The sequence below is a fragment of the Somniosus microcephalus genome, chromosome 16 (assembly GCF_052327205.1).
Source record: "Somniosus microcephalus isolate GS21.2 chromosome 16, FLI_Smic_1.0, whole genome shotgun sequence".
NCBI lineage: Eukaryota > Metazoa > Chordata > Chondrichthyes > Squaliformes > Somniosidae > Somniosus > Somniosus microcephalus.
Window position 1 is genome coordinate 81149614 of NC_141002.1, and position 17818 is coordinate 81167431.

Here is a 17818-nt window from a genome sequence, read left to right on the forward strand (position 1 = left end):
AACTGGCAGCTGCCAATGACTGCCAACTCACAGTCAACAAGTAGATAGCATGCCATTTAGGCTATAAAAGAGGCTGCAAGGAATTGTGGCATGATGATCAAGGGGGATTTTAATATCTTAGAGAAAAAAATTAGCAGGCTGAAAATACAACCAGATACAACAGCCAAGATGTGGAGCTCACACTTAAGATATTTCACCACCTCCGAATATTAAACCAGGAACATACAGTTTTACAGTTTCCTCAAAATAGCTGAATAAAAATTAATCACATTAATTCTGCAGTTTTAACTTGAATCTGACTCTCACTGTGATTAAAAACTATATAATGTGAAATAAATCCTGAAGTTGTGTGCTGCGTAGGTATATTGTATATTACCTTTTGTTAATAAAATGTTAATTTCACAAAGCAGACAGAGACCAATGGTGTTCTGGTTGGCTTTTCATTCTTGGCGCTCCTTAAACTTCAACTCACCCCACACTCTGCTGCCCATATCCTATCCCACACCAACTTATACTCATTTGTTACATCCAATCCTGCTGATCGATATTGATTCCTAATCACCCATCTCAAATTTAACATTCTCATCCTTGTGTTTAAATCCTTCTTTGCCTCACCCCTCCCTATCTCTGTAACCTCATCTAGTCCTGTACTCTCCATTCCGCTGACTCCAGCCTCTCATGCATCCCCCCCCCCCCCACCCTGCGCTCCATCATTGGTGGTCATGCCTTCAGCCAACTAGGTCCCACTCTCCGGAATTCCCTCCCTAAAACCCTCCATCTCTCTACCTCACTCCTCTTTTAAGACCCCCTTAAAACCCACCTCTTTGGCCAAGCTTTGAGTACTCTACTTGCAATCTCTCCTTTGATTTAGCATTTGTGTTCCTTAGGCTTCTATGAAGCACCATAGGAAGCTTTTCTATGTTAAAGATGTTATATGAATACAAGTTATTGCTGTTGTTGCACACTTTGTGACATGCTTGTCCTTTGTGCTGCATTGTAATATATCAACAGATATTTAATCATTGACATTCATACTTCAGTGTATGTCAATCATCTTAGTATCTGGATCAGAAACTAGCTATTCTTCAACTCCTGTGATGTTGCACATCCAGTAAGCAGTGGTCTTATATAAAAAGAATGCAATGGTGGAGAATTAACCATTAGTCTGCAACACAGAAGTTCTACTGTGTCTGCAAATGCCTTGCAGTAGGCGAAGCTATTCATGTAGGAGCCATTATTTTGGGCTCACTACTGAAAAAGTCCAAACCCGATCTCAGGCTGAAATATAGTTCCATATTTCAAGTTTGCCAAAAATTCACAAAATACCCATTGTCCACATAGAGACTGAATGGAACTGGGTTTATATGCTGTTCGCAGCATGAGTTAGCCAGATTGACATAACTCGCTCAAAGCTTCAGTACCTGTGACATATTAGGCCTGCCTTATCCTTGAAATAAAGCGCACTAACCGCTTTCCCATCAAGTAGCCTCAAAATATATATCACCTTGCATATATATTGTTGAAAAATTCTCAGTGCACTCAAGGGTGCGAAGGACAATATAAACCACTCGGACTAGACATTGGATCATGCTGCACCCGTTTTACAGGTGTAAAATGGGCGCCTAAGGGCCCAATATGGCGATTGGCATGCACGCATTCATTCCGTGGTGAAACTGCGCCACCTGCCATATTGGTAAAGGCTCCTTCACAGGCGTCCAGAATGCATACCTGAAACAAGCATTAGGCCCTTTACATATGCAAATGGGGGGGGGTCTAACACCTGTTTGAGGCCCACTTCGCAAAATTAGATTGCGCCTGACCACAGCATGTGCCGTGCATGCTGCGATCAGTTTATTCAGGTGCTTGGCAGCCAAACCTGACAGTCCTGACAGGGAGACTGCCACTGGAATGATAGTTTGATGTTTTTTACTTTACTTATTGTAGAGCCGGGTGAAGCAGGAGTGCCCCTCCTGGCTGCACATTAAATCTGCGGGCCGCTGTCAGCCCCCCTCCCGATTACCTCCACCCCCCAGACTTTCATTGCTACCTTGACGACCTCTGGGACCAGCATACTGCCTCTGGGGGCTGCAACTGGCACCTGCAGCTCACCAGCAATAAGCAAATGAGGCCGGCGACCAATTTGCCGTGGTACTGCCGGCGGCACCGTTAGGCTCGCCCTATTTCTAGGCCCTCAAGTTTTGACGTCAGGCATCCTGCTGTGAAGAAATCTAGTTGGTAACTGCATTTTATCAAAACCAACGGTAGATTCTTTTATACTGGCATTTATTCCAAAATGAACGACTCTACTGTAGCCAGTCTATACTGTCCAGCTTTTCTATAGCACTTACAGAATTTCAAACAATTTTTATGGAATAAAATAAATTGCATGAAGGAGAAGCAAGAGAATCCTCCAATAGTATTCGCCATGCATGCTGGATTTCTCCATAACCGAGTAGTTGGATGTGAAAGATATAAGATATTGCAAATTGTCATTTTGGTAAGAGTAGAGCTCCTTTTTTGTAATTTTCAAGTGTGCCATTAGTTCTCATATTGAACTATGCTGCCTTCAGTGTCTCAGATCAAATCAGATCCAAATGAAGCGATATCATGGAAAATCATGCAAGTTTCTGCTGTTTGTATTATGAACCGTTTCTTCTTTTGAGGATCATCTCCATCTAAATATAAAGACTATGACCATGATTGTTTAGAGACAATAGCATCCTCGTGAGGTATCAAAGGCTGTCCCTAAGAAGGGTTCTTGTTTGCAAAAAAATAATTGACTGCAGTCACAAGGAACGGTAAGATACGTTCTTTTATTTTGCACTTTTAAATTTTATACTGAGCTGCTTAGATGTTAACATATCACAAAAGGCATCGAGAGGTATGGAGAGAGAGCGGGAATATGGTATTGAGATAGAGGATCAGCCATGATCATATTGAATGGCGGAGCAGGCTCGAAGGGCTGAATGGCCTACTCCTGCTCCTAATTTTTTATGTTTCTATATTGCTAAAAGAACTACTGATTATCACAGAAAGGACAGAGGAACATCCCATCAGTGGTTTGATTACTTGAGTTCCTGCCACTATTAAGCAAACAGCTTGAAGCAGACCGTGCCAGTAATGCGAGTTGCTGAAACACAAATATGTAGGCAATGAGGTGAAACATCCATGCTGTGGCCAGAAAGAATATATGGAGTATAGAGAACCCATGTCATAGTTAGTCTGCATATTCAGAAGAACCATAAATTGTATACTTTGATCATTTAGGTCAAAAACTTCTGAGCATACCTTTGGTTTAAGGTGTAGGTTTCGCTATTTATAACCCACCATTGTTTAATATTGTTCAGCCGGTGATGTGGCACAAATGTAGTGCTCAATGACTTCATATAGTTTTATGTGTATGTCAGACAAGCTCATAGCTCAAGTAAAGTTGCACCAAACGCCTGTTCTGAGGGCCTGCATTTGAATTCCCATTCTCAACCATCATTTAGATTTGGGTTAAAAACAGAAAATGCTGGAAATACTCAGCAGGTCAGGCAGCATCTGTGGAGAGAGAAACAGAGTTAACGTTTCAGGTCGATGACCAACATTAACTCTGTTTCTCTCTCCACAGATGCTGCCTGACCTGTTGAGTATTTCCAGCATTTTCTGTTTTTATTTCAGATTTCCAGCATCCGCAGTATTTTGCTTTTGTATTTAAATTTAGGTGCTTTCTTTGGGTCAGTAGCTGGAGTATCTTAACTGAGTGCAGGAAGAGGGGGTTGGGGTGGGAGGGGGGGAGAGGGTTATACATAGGAGCATATCAATATCTTACAAAGTACATCTTTTGCCAATTAATACAGAGCAGTACTGATGATAACTGTGAAACAAAATCATTGGCCCAGAACATACAAAAGAGAGGCTCACATATTACGGCCAAATTTGAAGCTGGACATCACTTCTGAAATCCTTAAATTATTCCACTTGTGCTCTTACAGTACTTGTATACCCATTACCAGGCATTACTTTTACTTTAATCTCTTTTGCCTGAAATCATAAAGATAATACATACAGCAGCGCTGTCTGTATATCGAAGAGTGATCTCATAACACCAGTGATGGATTTCCAGTCCTCATTCTCCATTTAAACACATCTCACCTGGACTGGGATAGCCTTTCCCTACCTTACAACAGTGACTACACTTCAAGAAGTAATTCACTGGCTGTCAGAGCACTTTGCAATGCCTTGAGGTCAAGAAAGGTATATCAAATGCAAGTTCTTTCATTCTCATGTGAAAATTATAACATATGCAACATCTTTCATGTCCCCAGGACATTTCAACACACTTTGCAGCTAATTAATTACTTTTGAAGTGCAGGTACTGTTTATCTGGGCAAAAGTAGCAGCTAATTTGTGCATCACAAGGTCCCACAAATAGTAAAGACGAATGACCAGTTAATCTATTTAGGTGGTGTTGATTGAGGTGTAAATATTAGCCAACACATTGGGGGCAAATCCCTTTTATATCAACCTAAATAGACAGATGAGGTCTCTTTAAGCATCTCATCCAAAAGACAGCAGCCCTAAGAGTACAGCACTCCCTCAGTACTGCACCGAAGTGTCAGTCTAGATTGTGTGCTTGTCTTGGAGTGGGGCTAGACCTGACAACCTTTTGACTCAGAGCCATGGCTGACACTACATCAAAAGTTCTGACGAAGGGTCCTCGACCTGAAACGTTAACTCTGTTTCTCTCTTCACAGATGCTGCTGGACCTGCTGAGTATCTCCAGCATTTTCTGTTTTTATTTCAGATTTCCAGCATCTGCAGTATTTTCTTTTCGTACTACATCAAGAGTGTCACTTTTGACATCATTGACGTCACTGTGACAGAGCTTCATACTCTTACCAGTGAGGCTTGGAAAGACAGTTCTGGAGTGCCCCTGCCTATCTGTGCCTGTACATATAACTGAAATAAGTCAGAATATCTCAACCATGTAGCTGAAAATTGGCGAACCATGAACTCAATATAAATATAAAGTTCATTTCAAAATAATTCATATTTGAGAAATGGAGAAAATTAACCTATGAAATGTTTGATCATACCCTCAAGCATGTTGGGTTTTTTCTTTTACAATGGTATCAGTTTAATAATCAGAATGTATTTAGAGAGGGGCACATTTTTATATTATTATATATTGGAAACATAAACAGGCCTACTTCTATCATCAGTTTATGAGCTCATTGATTTGTTACCAACGTCACTATAACTGACCATTGTTCAGTCAGTTAATTCTGCCAGGTTTCACTGGGAACGTAATCAGGTCAATAGATTGTGGTTTATCGCATTCCCTCTCAAATGAAATCAGTTTAAACTACAGACGCTGATATTATGAGATCATCCTCCTAGCAGTGGGATGTGTCTATTATTTGTGCATTTTGTTGTCAAATGAATGCAGAATTGACTGGGTTTTCCATCATATTCTTTGTGTCTTGGTGTGGTGGAGCACATCCTAGAACAGTAGAAACTTTACTAAAACATACAAATAAGTTACTAATTATCTTGCGGATAGGTTGCGTCACCGTAGTTAATGTCATTCCTGCTAGCAGCTTTTACACCAGGATGAATATGAGATCTATGTGCACACTGTCAACTTCCTAAGGATTTGTTCATTTTTGATAAAGCATCACACACTGTGCCGAGATCACTCCGGATGTCTTGAACAACTTTTTCAATGCTTCTGGTATCCTTTAGCATTTCAATGCTTTGGGTATATGGGTTGTAGTGTACAGTGTATGGGCGTTTGACTGATTTTGCAAATTCCCTGAAAGAATAAAATGTATGATTTGTAGTAAAGTTTAGTTAGAATTGTATCCCAAACAGTTTAACAAGTAACATTGGATAACAGGAATGTAGGAACATAGAATGAGAAAAAGCCATTTGACCCACACAGCCGGCTCCTTCCACAGACCTTGTGCAATCTACCCCATCATGCACTCCTTCTCGCCTGCTTAATCTCCTGAAAGAATGCTCCCTGATTCCCAAAAGTAATTCACAAAAATCCAAAATATATAGGGGGAAAAATTCAGTATCGCCCCATTTGGGCGCCATTATCGGCCATGCGCAAAGTTTAGCGTCTGGCGCTAATTATCGCCTCCGACAGCAAACTTGGCTTTTATCACCCCTGGAGGTGATTGGAGTGCTAAATCAGGCGCTTCACACCTGTCTTAAGGCGCAAAGGCCGAGGAGCGAGGCGCTACCTCAGAACGCTGGCGAAGCAAGGAAGGGCAAATCAAAATGAACCTGCAAAATGCTGCTCAGTACGCAAAACTCCTTCACACAGCTTTGAATCTCTCCAGAAGTCTCTCTCGCTCTCTCTCAGAATGCGTGGTGCAAAAATGTCACCGACCAAAAAAGGCAGGAAGCGGTCGCCTTTAGCTAGCGCTCCCCTAGTCCCTTTCTGACAGTGTAACGCTCCCCTCAACCTGTCGTTGCTAGCGGCAGGCGGTAAGGCAGGGGGCGCCACTCAATATCCGGTCCGGGGCACTAACGGGGCATTGCGCACTCGACTGACGTCATAATCTGCCGCCGCAGGAGACCGTGGCGGTAGTGTTTAGCGCCGCTGCAAAATGTCTAGTTAATTTCGCGAGCGGCACAAACATCGCCACGCTCAGCCTCTAGTTGCTTTGCGCCCCAATTGGCGCCCTCTTAAGGCGCTAACGGGAGGTGCAAACAACTGAATTTTTCCCCCATAATTTTTTTAAATTTATTTACTCACGGGATGTGGTCATCACTGGCAAGACCAGTATTTATTAACCATCCCTAACAGCCCTTGAGAAGGTGGTGGTGAGCCACCTTCTTGAACCGCTGCAGTCTGTGTGGTGAAGGTACTCTCACAGTGCTGTTAGGTAGGGAGTGCCAGGATTTTGACCCAGTGAAGGTAAATATTCATCTGCCCTCCACGGACACCAGATCCCATCCCAGGAGTAGTGGGCTATCGTGTCCCATAGAGTATTAACTCACCTCAGTCCTAAAATCTCCTCATCCTCCCACTTCTACAAATGGGAATATCTGCCCAAAGAGTCTAACTTCCCAGTACCTCAGCAGCCACAGTCTAACAAAATATTAATCTACTAAAGTTCAAACGTTCAAAGGCCGATTGACAACAGCCTTGTCATTTGCCGTATCATCACTTTGGCAGTGAATTTAGTTCCAGTCCTCTGATAGTAAAAAGCATTCTGAACTAGCTAAGTTTTGCTCGATGAAGGTCGCTACACATCCTTACACATATAAGGGATGGGAGAGAAAACTTGTCAGGGAGAGATCCCTTCCTCCATCCCTCACCCACAGAACTGTTAGGAACGAGCTAATGATCAAAAAGAGGAAGACAGATCACAAACCGATTTAAATACACAGGCCTAGAAATTGAGTGCCCTTAGCGCCGATTTTGCGGCGCTAGAGGGCCTAGCGCTGCATTTGGTGCCGGCACCGAAATTGCCTGGGGCCCTTACGCCGCGGTAGACCGGTAGCCCTGCGCCGGCACCGATGACGTCATCGGTGTGCGCAGCGTCCCGGTTGCCATGCCGACGGGCCCCAGCGCCGAAATTCAGTTGCGGCCGCCTCGCCCGTGACAGCCGCAACTAAGACTCTGGCAACAGAGTCTTACGAGTCTTTGCGCCGGCGCATTAAAGGCCCCGCGGCGGCCGGCCGCTTTCCCGCCGGCCGCCTGGCCGCAGCTCCCTCCCCGGACTTCCCCCCCCCCCCCCCCGGAACAGAAGCAAGCCCGGCACTTGTCCGAGGTGCCGGGCTCATTTTTTAAAAGATTTTCGCGGGCCGCGATCGGGTGCAGGCAGCTCCTCCTTAAGGGAAGGAGGAGGCCTGCACTTCCCGAGCCTGCCGCACCGCATCGGGTGCCGCAGCGCCGGAATTGCGGCGCGAAACGGCAGTTAGCGCCGATTTACCGCCGCAAAGACCCTTCAGTAGCGCCGGCAGCCGTTTGGGCGCGGCCCTGCTGAATTTTTGGCGCGCGCAGGGGGACTTAGCGCCGGCACTAACTTCCGGCGCTAAAGCCCTGGCTAAGCCAAAACTCAATTTCTAGGCCACAGAGTCATGTTTAATTTTAGGATTGAGCTTTGCTCCAAATGACTGGTTAGATCTGCAACCACACCACCTGGTGGATCGAAAACAGCAGCACATCCGTGTCCATGAAAGTAACTACAGACCAGGCCTTGCCTCCCTCCTGCTTGAGAATAACACAGACGAGAAGGACCTCCTGGGGAGGAGGGAGAAAATAGGAGGGAAAAAAAATAAAGAAGCCGTACCTCTTGGTTAAAATCAATATAACTTTAATGACTGAATGGACAATTAGCCCCCACAAAAGTACAATAAAACAGACTGCACTCTTTTTTTGCTAAAAGAACATTTTCTTTAGCCTCCGATCTGTCATTAAGTTCATCAGGCTGGTTATTTTTGCTGATCAGTTATGTAACAAGTGTCTGTACACCATCTCAAATAACCAGTGCATTTGATTCCTACTCCTCCATGTAAACATCATAGGCCTGAAGCAGCCATTTAAATTTTTGTATACAGGGGAGGGGACTGAGTAGAATTGTATTTATTGTCAAAGGAATAGTAGCACATTCTGGCTTAACGCAACGGCAAGTTACACTGGCAAAAATATCCCAGCGAACTATCCAGATATTACTGTGTTGAGATATTGAAAAAGCTTACGCACACTTGTAAGAAATCGTGGATTGAAATAAATAATAGTCTGTTACGGGTTCTCTAGATCAACAGTTTGCCTAAGTTGATGGCACAGAAAGATTCCAGTCATGTCAGAAAAATAGCTGTAAAAAGAGCTGAATTACAGGGTCTGAACACAAAAACAGGCCTTCAAGTGGGCATAGCTAGGTCTGATAATGGATTGCAGCAAGGAGCTGTAGGATAAACAAGCAGTCTACGAGAGGGCAACAAGACCTTTAGAACAGAGATAAGGAGTAAAATGACCTCATGAGGCTGGGAGGGGGCTGTCATAGGTAGCCTCTCCCTTGTAATTGAACAATGGGATGGGTAAAAATGATTGACACCAGGTATCCATCAGCCCATCGAAATAAGGTATAAAAATGACCGAGAGAGGAAAACAGGCAGTCAGGGGTGAAGGCTTCCCTGAGGTGGCTACAGCCTAACACCTTGGTCAAGCTTAGCCTCTGAGGTGGATCAATGCTGGCTGATGGCCTAACACCTCCAACAGCTTGAGGGATGACCCAACGGAAGTGACCGCTGCAGCAGACTACAGGAATCCATCCAATCCGAGACCATCGTACTGTCTCACCGTCCGTCCGTCCTGTTGTTTCGTTCCATTCCGGGGCCGTAGATCGCCCTCATCTGTCACGGGTTGTATGTCTACTGTATCTATTTCAATTGCATGTAGTATCTGATTATGCTTAAACTGTAGCTCTCTAATAAAAAGCCTTACAACTCCTAAGACCCTTTGGGTAATGTGTGTGTGACCTGTGATCCAAATCTTACACACTCATAATCCTTTTCAAAGAACACATACTTATGTATTGTTATGCTAAATAGTATAAACTTAAAGCTATTCATCAGACCATTACAAATACATTATACAGAGTGACATGGCTGGTGTTAAATTGTAAGCACTGAGGATGTGTATCAGAAATTCAGGCCCGGCAGCCCACAGGATTTTCTACATATGGATGCTGCTCAAATTCATAAGAACATAACATAAGTAGTAGGAGCAGGAGTAGGCCATACGGCCCCTCGGGCCTGCTCTGCCATTCAATAGGATCATGGCTGATCCGAACTTGGACTCACGTCCACTTCCCTGCCCTCTCCCCGTAACCCCTTATTCCCTTATCAGCTAGGAAACTGTCTATCTCCGTTTTAAATTTATTTCATGTCGCAGCTTCCACAGCTCTCTGAGGTAGCAAATTCCATAGATTTACTACCCTCTGAGTGAAGAAGTTTCTACTCATCTCAGTTTTGAAAGGGCAGCCCCTTATTCTTAGATTATGCCCCCTAGTTCTAGTCTCACCCATCAGTGGAAACATCCTCACCGCATCCACCCGCTCAAGCCCCCTCACAATCTTATATGTTTCGATAAGATCGCCTCTCATTCTTCTGAATTCCAATGAGTAGAGGCCCAACCTACTCAACCTTTCCTCATAAGTCAACCCCCTCATCTCCGGAATCAACCGAGTGAACCTTCTCTGAACTGCCTCGAGAGCAAGTACCTGTATATCTTTTCTTAAATATGGAAACCAAAACTGTACGCAGTATTCCAGGTGTGGCCTCACCAGTACCCTGTATAACTGCAGCAAGACTTCCCTGCTTCTATACTCCATCCCCCTTGCAATAAAAGCCAAGATTCCATTGGCCTTCCTGATCACCTGCTGTACCTGCATACTAACCTTCTGTGTTTCATGCACCAGGACCCCCAGATCCCTTTGTACTGTAGCACTTTGCAGTTTCTCTCCATTTAGGTAATAACTTGCTCTTTGATTTTTTTCTGCCAAAGTGCATAACCTCACACTTTCCAACATTATATTCCATCTGCCAAATTTTTGCCCACTCACTTAGCCTGTCTATGTCCTTTTGCAGGTTTTTTATGTCCTCCTCACTCACTGCTTTCCCTCCCATCTTCGTATCGTCGGCAAACTTGGATACGTTGCACTCGGTCCCTTCCTCCAAATCGTTAATATAGATTGTAAAGAGTTGGGGTCCCAGCACTGACCCCTGCGGAACACCACTAGTTACTGATTGCCAACCCGAGAATGAACCATTTATCCCAACTCTCTGTTTTCTGTTAGATAGCCAATCTTCCACCCATGCCAGTATCTTGCCCCCAATCCCGTGATTTTTTATCTTGTGCAGTAATCTTTTGTGTGGCACCTTGTCAAATGCCTTTTGGAAGTCCAAATACACCACATCCACTGGTTCCCCTTTATCCACCCTGTTTGTTACGTCCTCAAAGAATTCGAGCAAATTTGTCAAACATGACTTCCCCTTCGTAAAACCATGCTGACTCTGTCCGATTAAATTATGCTTATCCAAATGTCCTGTTACTGCTTCCTTAATAATGGACTCCAACATTTTACCAACCACAGATGTTAGGCTAACTGGTCTATAGTTTCCAGCCTTTTGTCTGCCTCCATTTTTAAATAAGGGCGTTACATTAGCAGTTTTCCAATCTGCTGGGACCTTTCCTGAATTCAGGGAGTTTTGGAAAATTACCACCAATGCATCCACAATCCCTACCGCTACTTCTCTCAAGACCCTAGGAAGTAAGCCATCAGGTCCAGGGGATTTATCCGCCTTTAGTCCCATTATCTTACCGAGTACCACCTCCTTAGTGATTTTAATCATGTTTAGCTCCTCCCCCCATAGCCCCCTGTTTGTCCAGTGTTGGGATATTTTTAGTGTCCTCTACTGTAAAGACTGATACAAAATATTTGTTCAGCGTTTTTGCCATCTCCATGTTCCCCACCACTAATTTCCTGGTCTCGTCCTCTAAGGGACCAACATTCACTTTAGCCACCCTTTTTCTTTTTATATAACTGTAGAAACTCTTGCTATCTGTTTTTATATTTTTTGCTAGTTTACTTTCATAATCTATCTTCCCTTTATTAATTAATCTTTTAGTTATTCTTTGCTGGCTTTTAAATGCTTCCCAATCTTCTATCCCCCCACTAGATTTGGCTACTTTATATGCCCTTGTTTTCAGTCGGATACTATCCTTTCTTACTTTACTTAGCCACGGATGGCTGTCTTTTCTTTTACGCCCCTTTTTCCTCACTGGAATATATTTTTCTTGAAAGTTGTGAAATATCTCCTTGAATGTACACCACTGCTCATGTACCGTCTTACACTTTAATCTATTTTCCCAGTCCACTTTAGTCAACTCTGCTCTCATACCTTCATAGTCTCCTTTACTTAAGCTTAGTACGCTGGTTTGAGATCCAACTCTCTCACCCTCCAACTGAATTTGGAATTCAACCATGTTATGGTCACTCATTCCAAGGGGATCCTTTACTAGGACATTTTTTATTAATCCTGTCTCATTACACAGGACCAGATCTAAGATTGCCTGCCCCCTGGTTGGTTCAGTTACATACTGCTCAAGGAACCCGTCCCTAATGCACTCTATGAACTCTTCCTCAAGGCTGCCCTGCCCAATTTGATTTGTCCAGTCAATATGAAAGTTAAAGTCCCCCATGATTATAGCTGTTCCCTTATTACAAGCCCCAACTATTTCCTGATTTATACTCCGACCAACAGAGTTGCAACTGTTAGGAGGCCTATTGACTACGCCCACTAGTGACTTTTTCCCCTTATTATTCCTTATCTCCACCCAAACTGTTTCACTATCCTGATCCTTTGACCCAATATCATTTCTCACTATTGCAGTGATTCCATCCTTTATTAACATAGCCACCCCACCTCCCTTTCCTTCCTGTCTGTCCTTCCTAATTGTCAAATACCCCTGGATGTTTAGTTTCCAGTCATGGTCACCTTGCAGCCATGTTTCTGTAATGGCCACCAGATCACACTCATGTGTAGTTATTTGTACCATCAACTCGTCTATTTTGTTACGAATGCTGCGTGCATTCAGATAAAGAACTTTTAAATATGTTTTGTGACAATTTATTTCTGCTTTTACCCCCTTTACTACTCTACCTTTATCATTATACATTCTGTCTCTTCCTGACACGCTCTGGTTTTTAATTTCCCCACTGCTACCTTGCTCTATTGCCTTCTCCGCTGACATTTTTATTTTTTGCTCTCTTGAAACCTCCCCCCCCACTAATTAGTTTAAAGCCCTCTCTACAGCCCTAGTTATTCGATTCGCCAGGATTCTAGTCCCAGCACTGGCCAAGTGAAGTCCGTCCCAATGGAACAGCTCTCTCCCGTCCCAGTACTGGTGTCAGTGTCCCAAGAAGCAAAACCCATTTCTCCCACACCAGTCTTTGAGCCACGCATTTAACTCTCTGATTTTATTTACCCTAGCCAAATTTGCTCGTGGCTCAGGTAGTAATGCAGAGATTATTACCCTTGTGGTTCTGCTTTTTAATTTGGTCCCTAGCTGCTCATACTCCCTCAGCAGAACCTCTTTCCTTGTCCGATCTATGTCGTTGGTACCAACATGGACCACGACAACTGGATCCTCCCCCTCCCACTCCAAGTTTCTCTCCAGCCCAGAGGAGATGTCCTTAACCCTGATATGCGCTCCCAACACATAAAACTCTGTGCGGGCACTCCCTGCAAAGCACATCTACCATTATGTAAGTGTGATCGATTGTACCCTCATTTCATCAATATGTGAGGAAAATCTCTTGAAATTGCTCTATACAACAAAGTTAGATCAAACATGTTTTAATTTAAATCTTAACTCAGCTGATTTCAATTCTCTTTGTTTGCGCGTACAACGGCTTAACTGTTGGGTGACTTTTTTGATATTAGGCACTGAAATTGTGAGATTATGAAGCAGCAAGTTTAGCACTGGCCAGTCTCGGATGCAGCAGCCATCTGATTTCTGCTGAGGAAAGAGGTTTGGTGAGTCTTCAGTACAAGGACTCACCTTAGAACAGAGATTGTCAGTGTTTGACAGCTTCTGAAACATCATACGCTGACATCTTCTGTCACTGGCTTTCCCTTAATTGGCCGTCTAAGCCCGCAGGGCGGGCTTAACAAGGTCAATCAAGGGAAAATAGCATGGGTTGGCCGGACGTCGTTGGAGGCGGGACTAAAACCCAAAAACCAGCAGTCGCGCCCCCATTGACAAAATCCAACCCACAATGTAAGTGGAAAGTGGGAAATAGCCTGAAGTTGCAGCTCTCATAGGCCATTTAAAGGGATGTGCAGAGACAAAGTCCTGCCAGGACAATGGAGCAGCACCTCAGGTGCAGATGGAAGAAGTAAAGCAAAGGAGGGTTTCCTTTGCTAGGGCGCCTTGCCCACCTAGGCGGGGGGTGGCTACTTGAGTGCATGCAATGATAAACATCTAAAAGACATGGGACCAGTTAAATAAAACATTTAACAGCCAAGGTACAGCTAGCCAGTGCTGCACTATATCAAGGAGATGGCAAAGTATGCAGGCCACTAACAGTTTCCCCTCATCCTGATTGAGGTTTCATGCTAAGCCCTCACAAAACAATTTGTTCCAAATTTCACATTCAGGCCCACACTGGAGTAGGGCACACTTCACCACTGCCACTGTAAAGGGGAACTAGTATTGCAGGGCCATTTGGAAAGATAACCCCACAAGGTTAACTTATTACACCACCACCCTACATGAGGCATGTTAATTTGCTCACACACAAGGGAGGCCACCTGGCAGTCACTTGTCTAAATGCTCTTCAAATTTCCAACATCTCAGAAATACTTCTATGCTTGCAGGACAAAGCAATTTATAACAGGAGGAATAAGACCAGAAATGGAGGAGGTTCTCTCCTCACTTAATTCCCCCCCACCCCACCCCAGTCAACATGAACAGGCCAACCTGGGCATAGAGGGATCTGAAAACATGAAGGGAGTGGGCCATGGTGAATCTGAATTTCAAGCCTCGTATCATTCTTTTCTTATTCATCTCCCTCCCCTTACTCATTTGCTCGCCCGTATATGGTGCAGCAAACCACCATGCCACATAAAGCCTGGATGTTTAAAGGCGAACTGCCCGATTCTGAGCATGAACTGAGTGGACCTGAACGAAAAAGCGAGAAGAGACCCAGTATTACAGATCTCTGCCCACTTTACATCACATACTTGTTTCCAGCAGAGCAGAAAGCATCCATTTGAAAAAGCTGGGAGCTTCATTTAAGTATTAAAATATGGGTGGGGACGTCCAGCACACCATTTCCTGATGTTGGTGCGTGCAGGACGTCCATTCATAACCACACCCATATGAACCGGGTATCCACGGTTGCTAGGCAATAGAAGGATACGGTAACGTTACAGTCGATGTTGTTCATTTCTTGGCTACGTGTCTTCAGTATTTGTTTTTTTTATTTCTATTGGCACTTAGGTTCACTGCCAATTGTTCTAATTATTTTGCCCCCAGTCCCATTACTAGCACCTATGGGACTTTCCCATCTGACATGTCTGGAAGTAGAAAAGTAAGACCAACAGAAGGATATCAGGCAGGTCAGACATTTTTTTGTTCTTGGGATGTTGACAACACTGGCAAGGCTCATCCTAGTTTCCCTGGGAGCATTAAGAATCAACTACATAGTGTGCAACTGAAGTCACATGGAGACCAACAATCCACCGGCTTTCATGGTCATTTGACTGATGTTAGCCCATAATTCAATGTCACAATTTTCAATGGTGGAATTTAAACTCAACCTCTGGGTCACTAGTCCAATACCATAGCCACTAGGCTACTATACCCAGGCTGCATTAGAAGTGCTCTGTGCGCACCCATTGGTACTCACACACCTGCAGACAGAGCTGAATATATTTCACTTTGGTAAGATAATTAATGTAGCCAGTTGTTCATATTCCCAAAGGAGGTTGTAACAGCACAAGTGAAAGCACATCATCATCATCAAGTTACATCATCAAGTGTACAGCACAGAAAGAGGCCATTCAGCCCAACTGGTCTATGCCGGTGTTTATGCTCCACACGAGCCTCCTCCCACCCTACTTCATCGAACCTGACCAGCATAACCTTCTGTTCCTTTCTCTCTCATGTGTCAACTTCCCCTTAAATGCATCTATGCTATTTGCCTCAACTACTCCATGTGGTAGCGAGTTCCACATTCTTACCACTCTTTGGGTAAAGAAGTTTCTCCTGAATTCCTTATAAGACCTCTATCAGGTCATCCCTCAGCCTACCACTAAGACATACGAATGCCTGACTAACTGTAATATTATGTGCTTCCTCAAAAGCAGCCCAATCGCAGCATGTCCTGCGTTCAGTGGCACTGCATGAAGTAAGGCTGTCAGGGTGATCAACAGCCTGATTCGCCACAGTTGCCAAGATGCCACCAACCATATCTACAATTCTGATGATGTAGTGAGAAGTGTCCTGCTGATGCAGTTATTCTGAACAAATCTATGTTGATCCTGTTCTTTTCCTAAATTAAGCAATATTCCGCTACCATTCTTAATATGTATAATCTAACTTTTTAAATTATTTCAATTGCTATCATTTGAAAAACATACACCTTTGAAGTCAATCGGGTGGGGCGTATAATGGGCGGCCGATCCGATATCGCCCGTTTTATGCCCCACCAAGGCTGAAGCTTCTATCCATAATCACACATTGATACATTGTTCGTCTAGTGTGCAGTATATGTTGTTCAGTGAGCATGAAACAGATATCAAGAAACAGGAAGTGAACTTTACATAGCAGCCCATGGATGGCTGAAGGAGCTTGTTCTAGTGAGTGGTATTGCTGGTGACTGTGGCTGCCTGTTGCAGTGATGTTGAAATCCGTTGGACCTTTTGGGCTGCATTGCCTTAACTTTGTGAATTTCCACAAGGAAGTGGCTTGAGCCCGTCTCTCTCACGTGAAGGGATAAATTCTTGGCATGGGATCTCATCTGCCGTAACTTCACTGGAAGAGCCACAGAAGCCCCTGGAAACAGTGTAATCTCCTGCAGAAATTCACCCCCATTGTGTTGGCTATATGGGTTATATTGCCATGTCACCTGTTGGTAATAGGCCAAAAAAGGAACCAGATTTGGGAGAATTTCTCTTGGTTCAGCCTTAGTAAGTGAATGTTCCACAACATCTCATCTCACATAGACTAGATAGGAGATCCACCTGCTGCAATTTCAGGTTGCTGCAAGTAGGATTCCCAGAGGCGTGTCCCATATTTGAGACTAGGTTGAGCACTATGGGGTGGCCAAGAAGTCACTGCACTGGGTCCGGCCTCAATTGTGCTCCGTAAGCTTTTGAATTTCACGCAGCACTTTCTGTTAGTAGGGCTGATCTTTGGGCATGATCACTGTTACACGTTTTGGGTATGCCTTAAATACTCTCTCGGATATAGTGGTGCTGATCACCCTGAGCGCCCTATGTTCAGGAGCGTGCCTGTATTGCCCAATATCTAATTCTACAATAGCATAACCTAGGGTGTAAAAATAGGGGGCCCCCTTTTGATCTGAACTAGATTGTCATATGTCTTTCACAAGTGTCCTTATGTGCACTTCTGCAATCTTTCTGAAGGCAGACTGAAACACTTAGATATGATCAGATACAAATCATTTTACTGTCTTTAAAAAATAAAGCAGTTTGTGAGCATACAGAGTAACAGGCAAAACCACTTCCCCTTCAAGTCAATCTCACTTCTCTCTTTGAAACATGAGAAAAAAAATAATAAACCACGTTCTCTGTCCCTGGTGTAGCTGACTTCCTTGTTATTGGCAATATCCTTCTTTCTAGACAACTTCTAACTGCAAAAACTGACCTTTAGCTTCCAACTCTGGGCTCCTGGTCTACACCTCACAGCCTCTTGTTTAAAACCTGACTGCCCATGCTTCCCTTTGTCCTTTTCTCTGCATTCCCAGAAGGAGGATGTTTGTGACATCGACGTCCTCCCTGTTCAGTCATTCACCAATAGACCTGTCAACAAAACTAGCTACCTCTCTTCATCCTGGCAAGGAGGCCTGGATGAGACACTTGAACCTCATTGTATCTGTTTGAAATAGACTATAGACTGTGGCATTCCACAAACTGGCTTGTCTGGCTTTAATACACATAGGGCTGGATTTTCCAAGCCCCGAGGAGGCGGGCATGGAGTCGGGACAGCCGGTAAATTTGGAGAAAGTGGGGGCGGATGGCAAACCCGCCCTCATCCCGCCTCCGTGCCCTTTTGCCA

General features: G+C 44.1%; 1 protein-coding gene across 1 annotated transcript in view; it reads right to left on the bottom strand.

The window, feature by feature from the left end:
- Positions 1-3613: 3613 nt before the first annotated feature.
- The window catches only part of LOC147106323 (tryptophan 5-hydroxylase 2-like), a 55058-nt gene continuing 40853 nt past the window's right edge, over positions 3614-17818 (bottom strand). Inside the window, exon 11 of the mRNA XM_086009728.1 lies at positions 3614-5800. Within this exon, the coding sequence (XP_085865854.1) occupies positions 5626-5800 (175 nt within the window). The 3' untranslated portion in view covers positions 3614-5625. The remainder of the gene's footprint in view (positions 5801-17818) is intronic.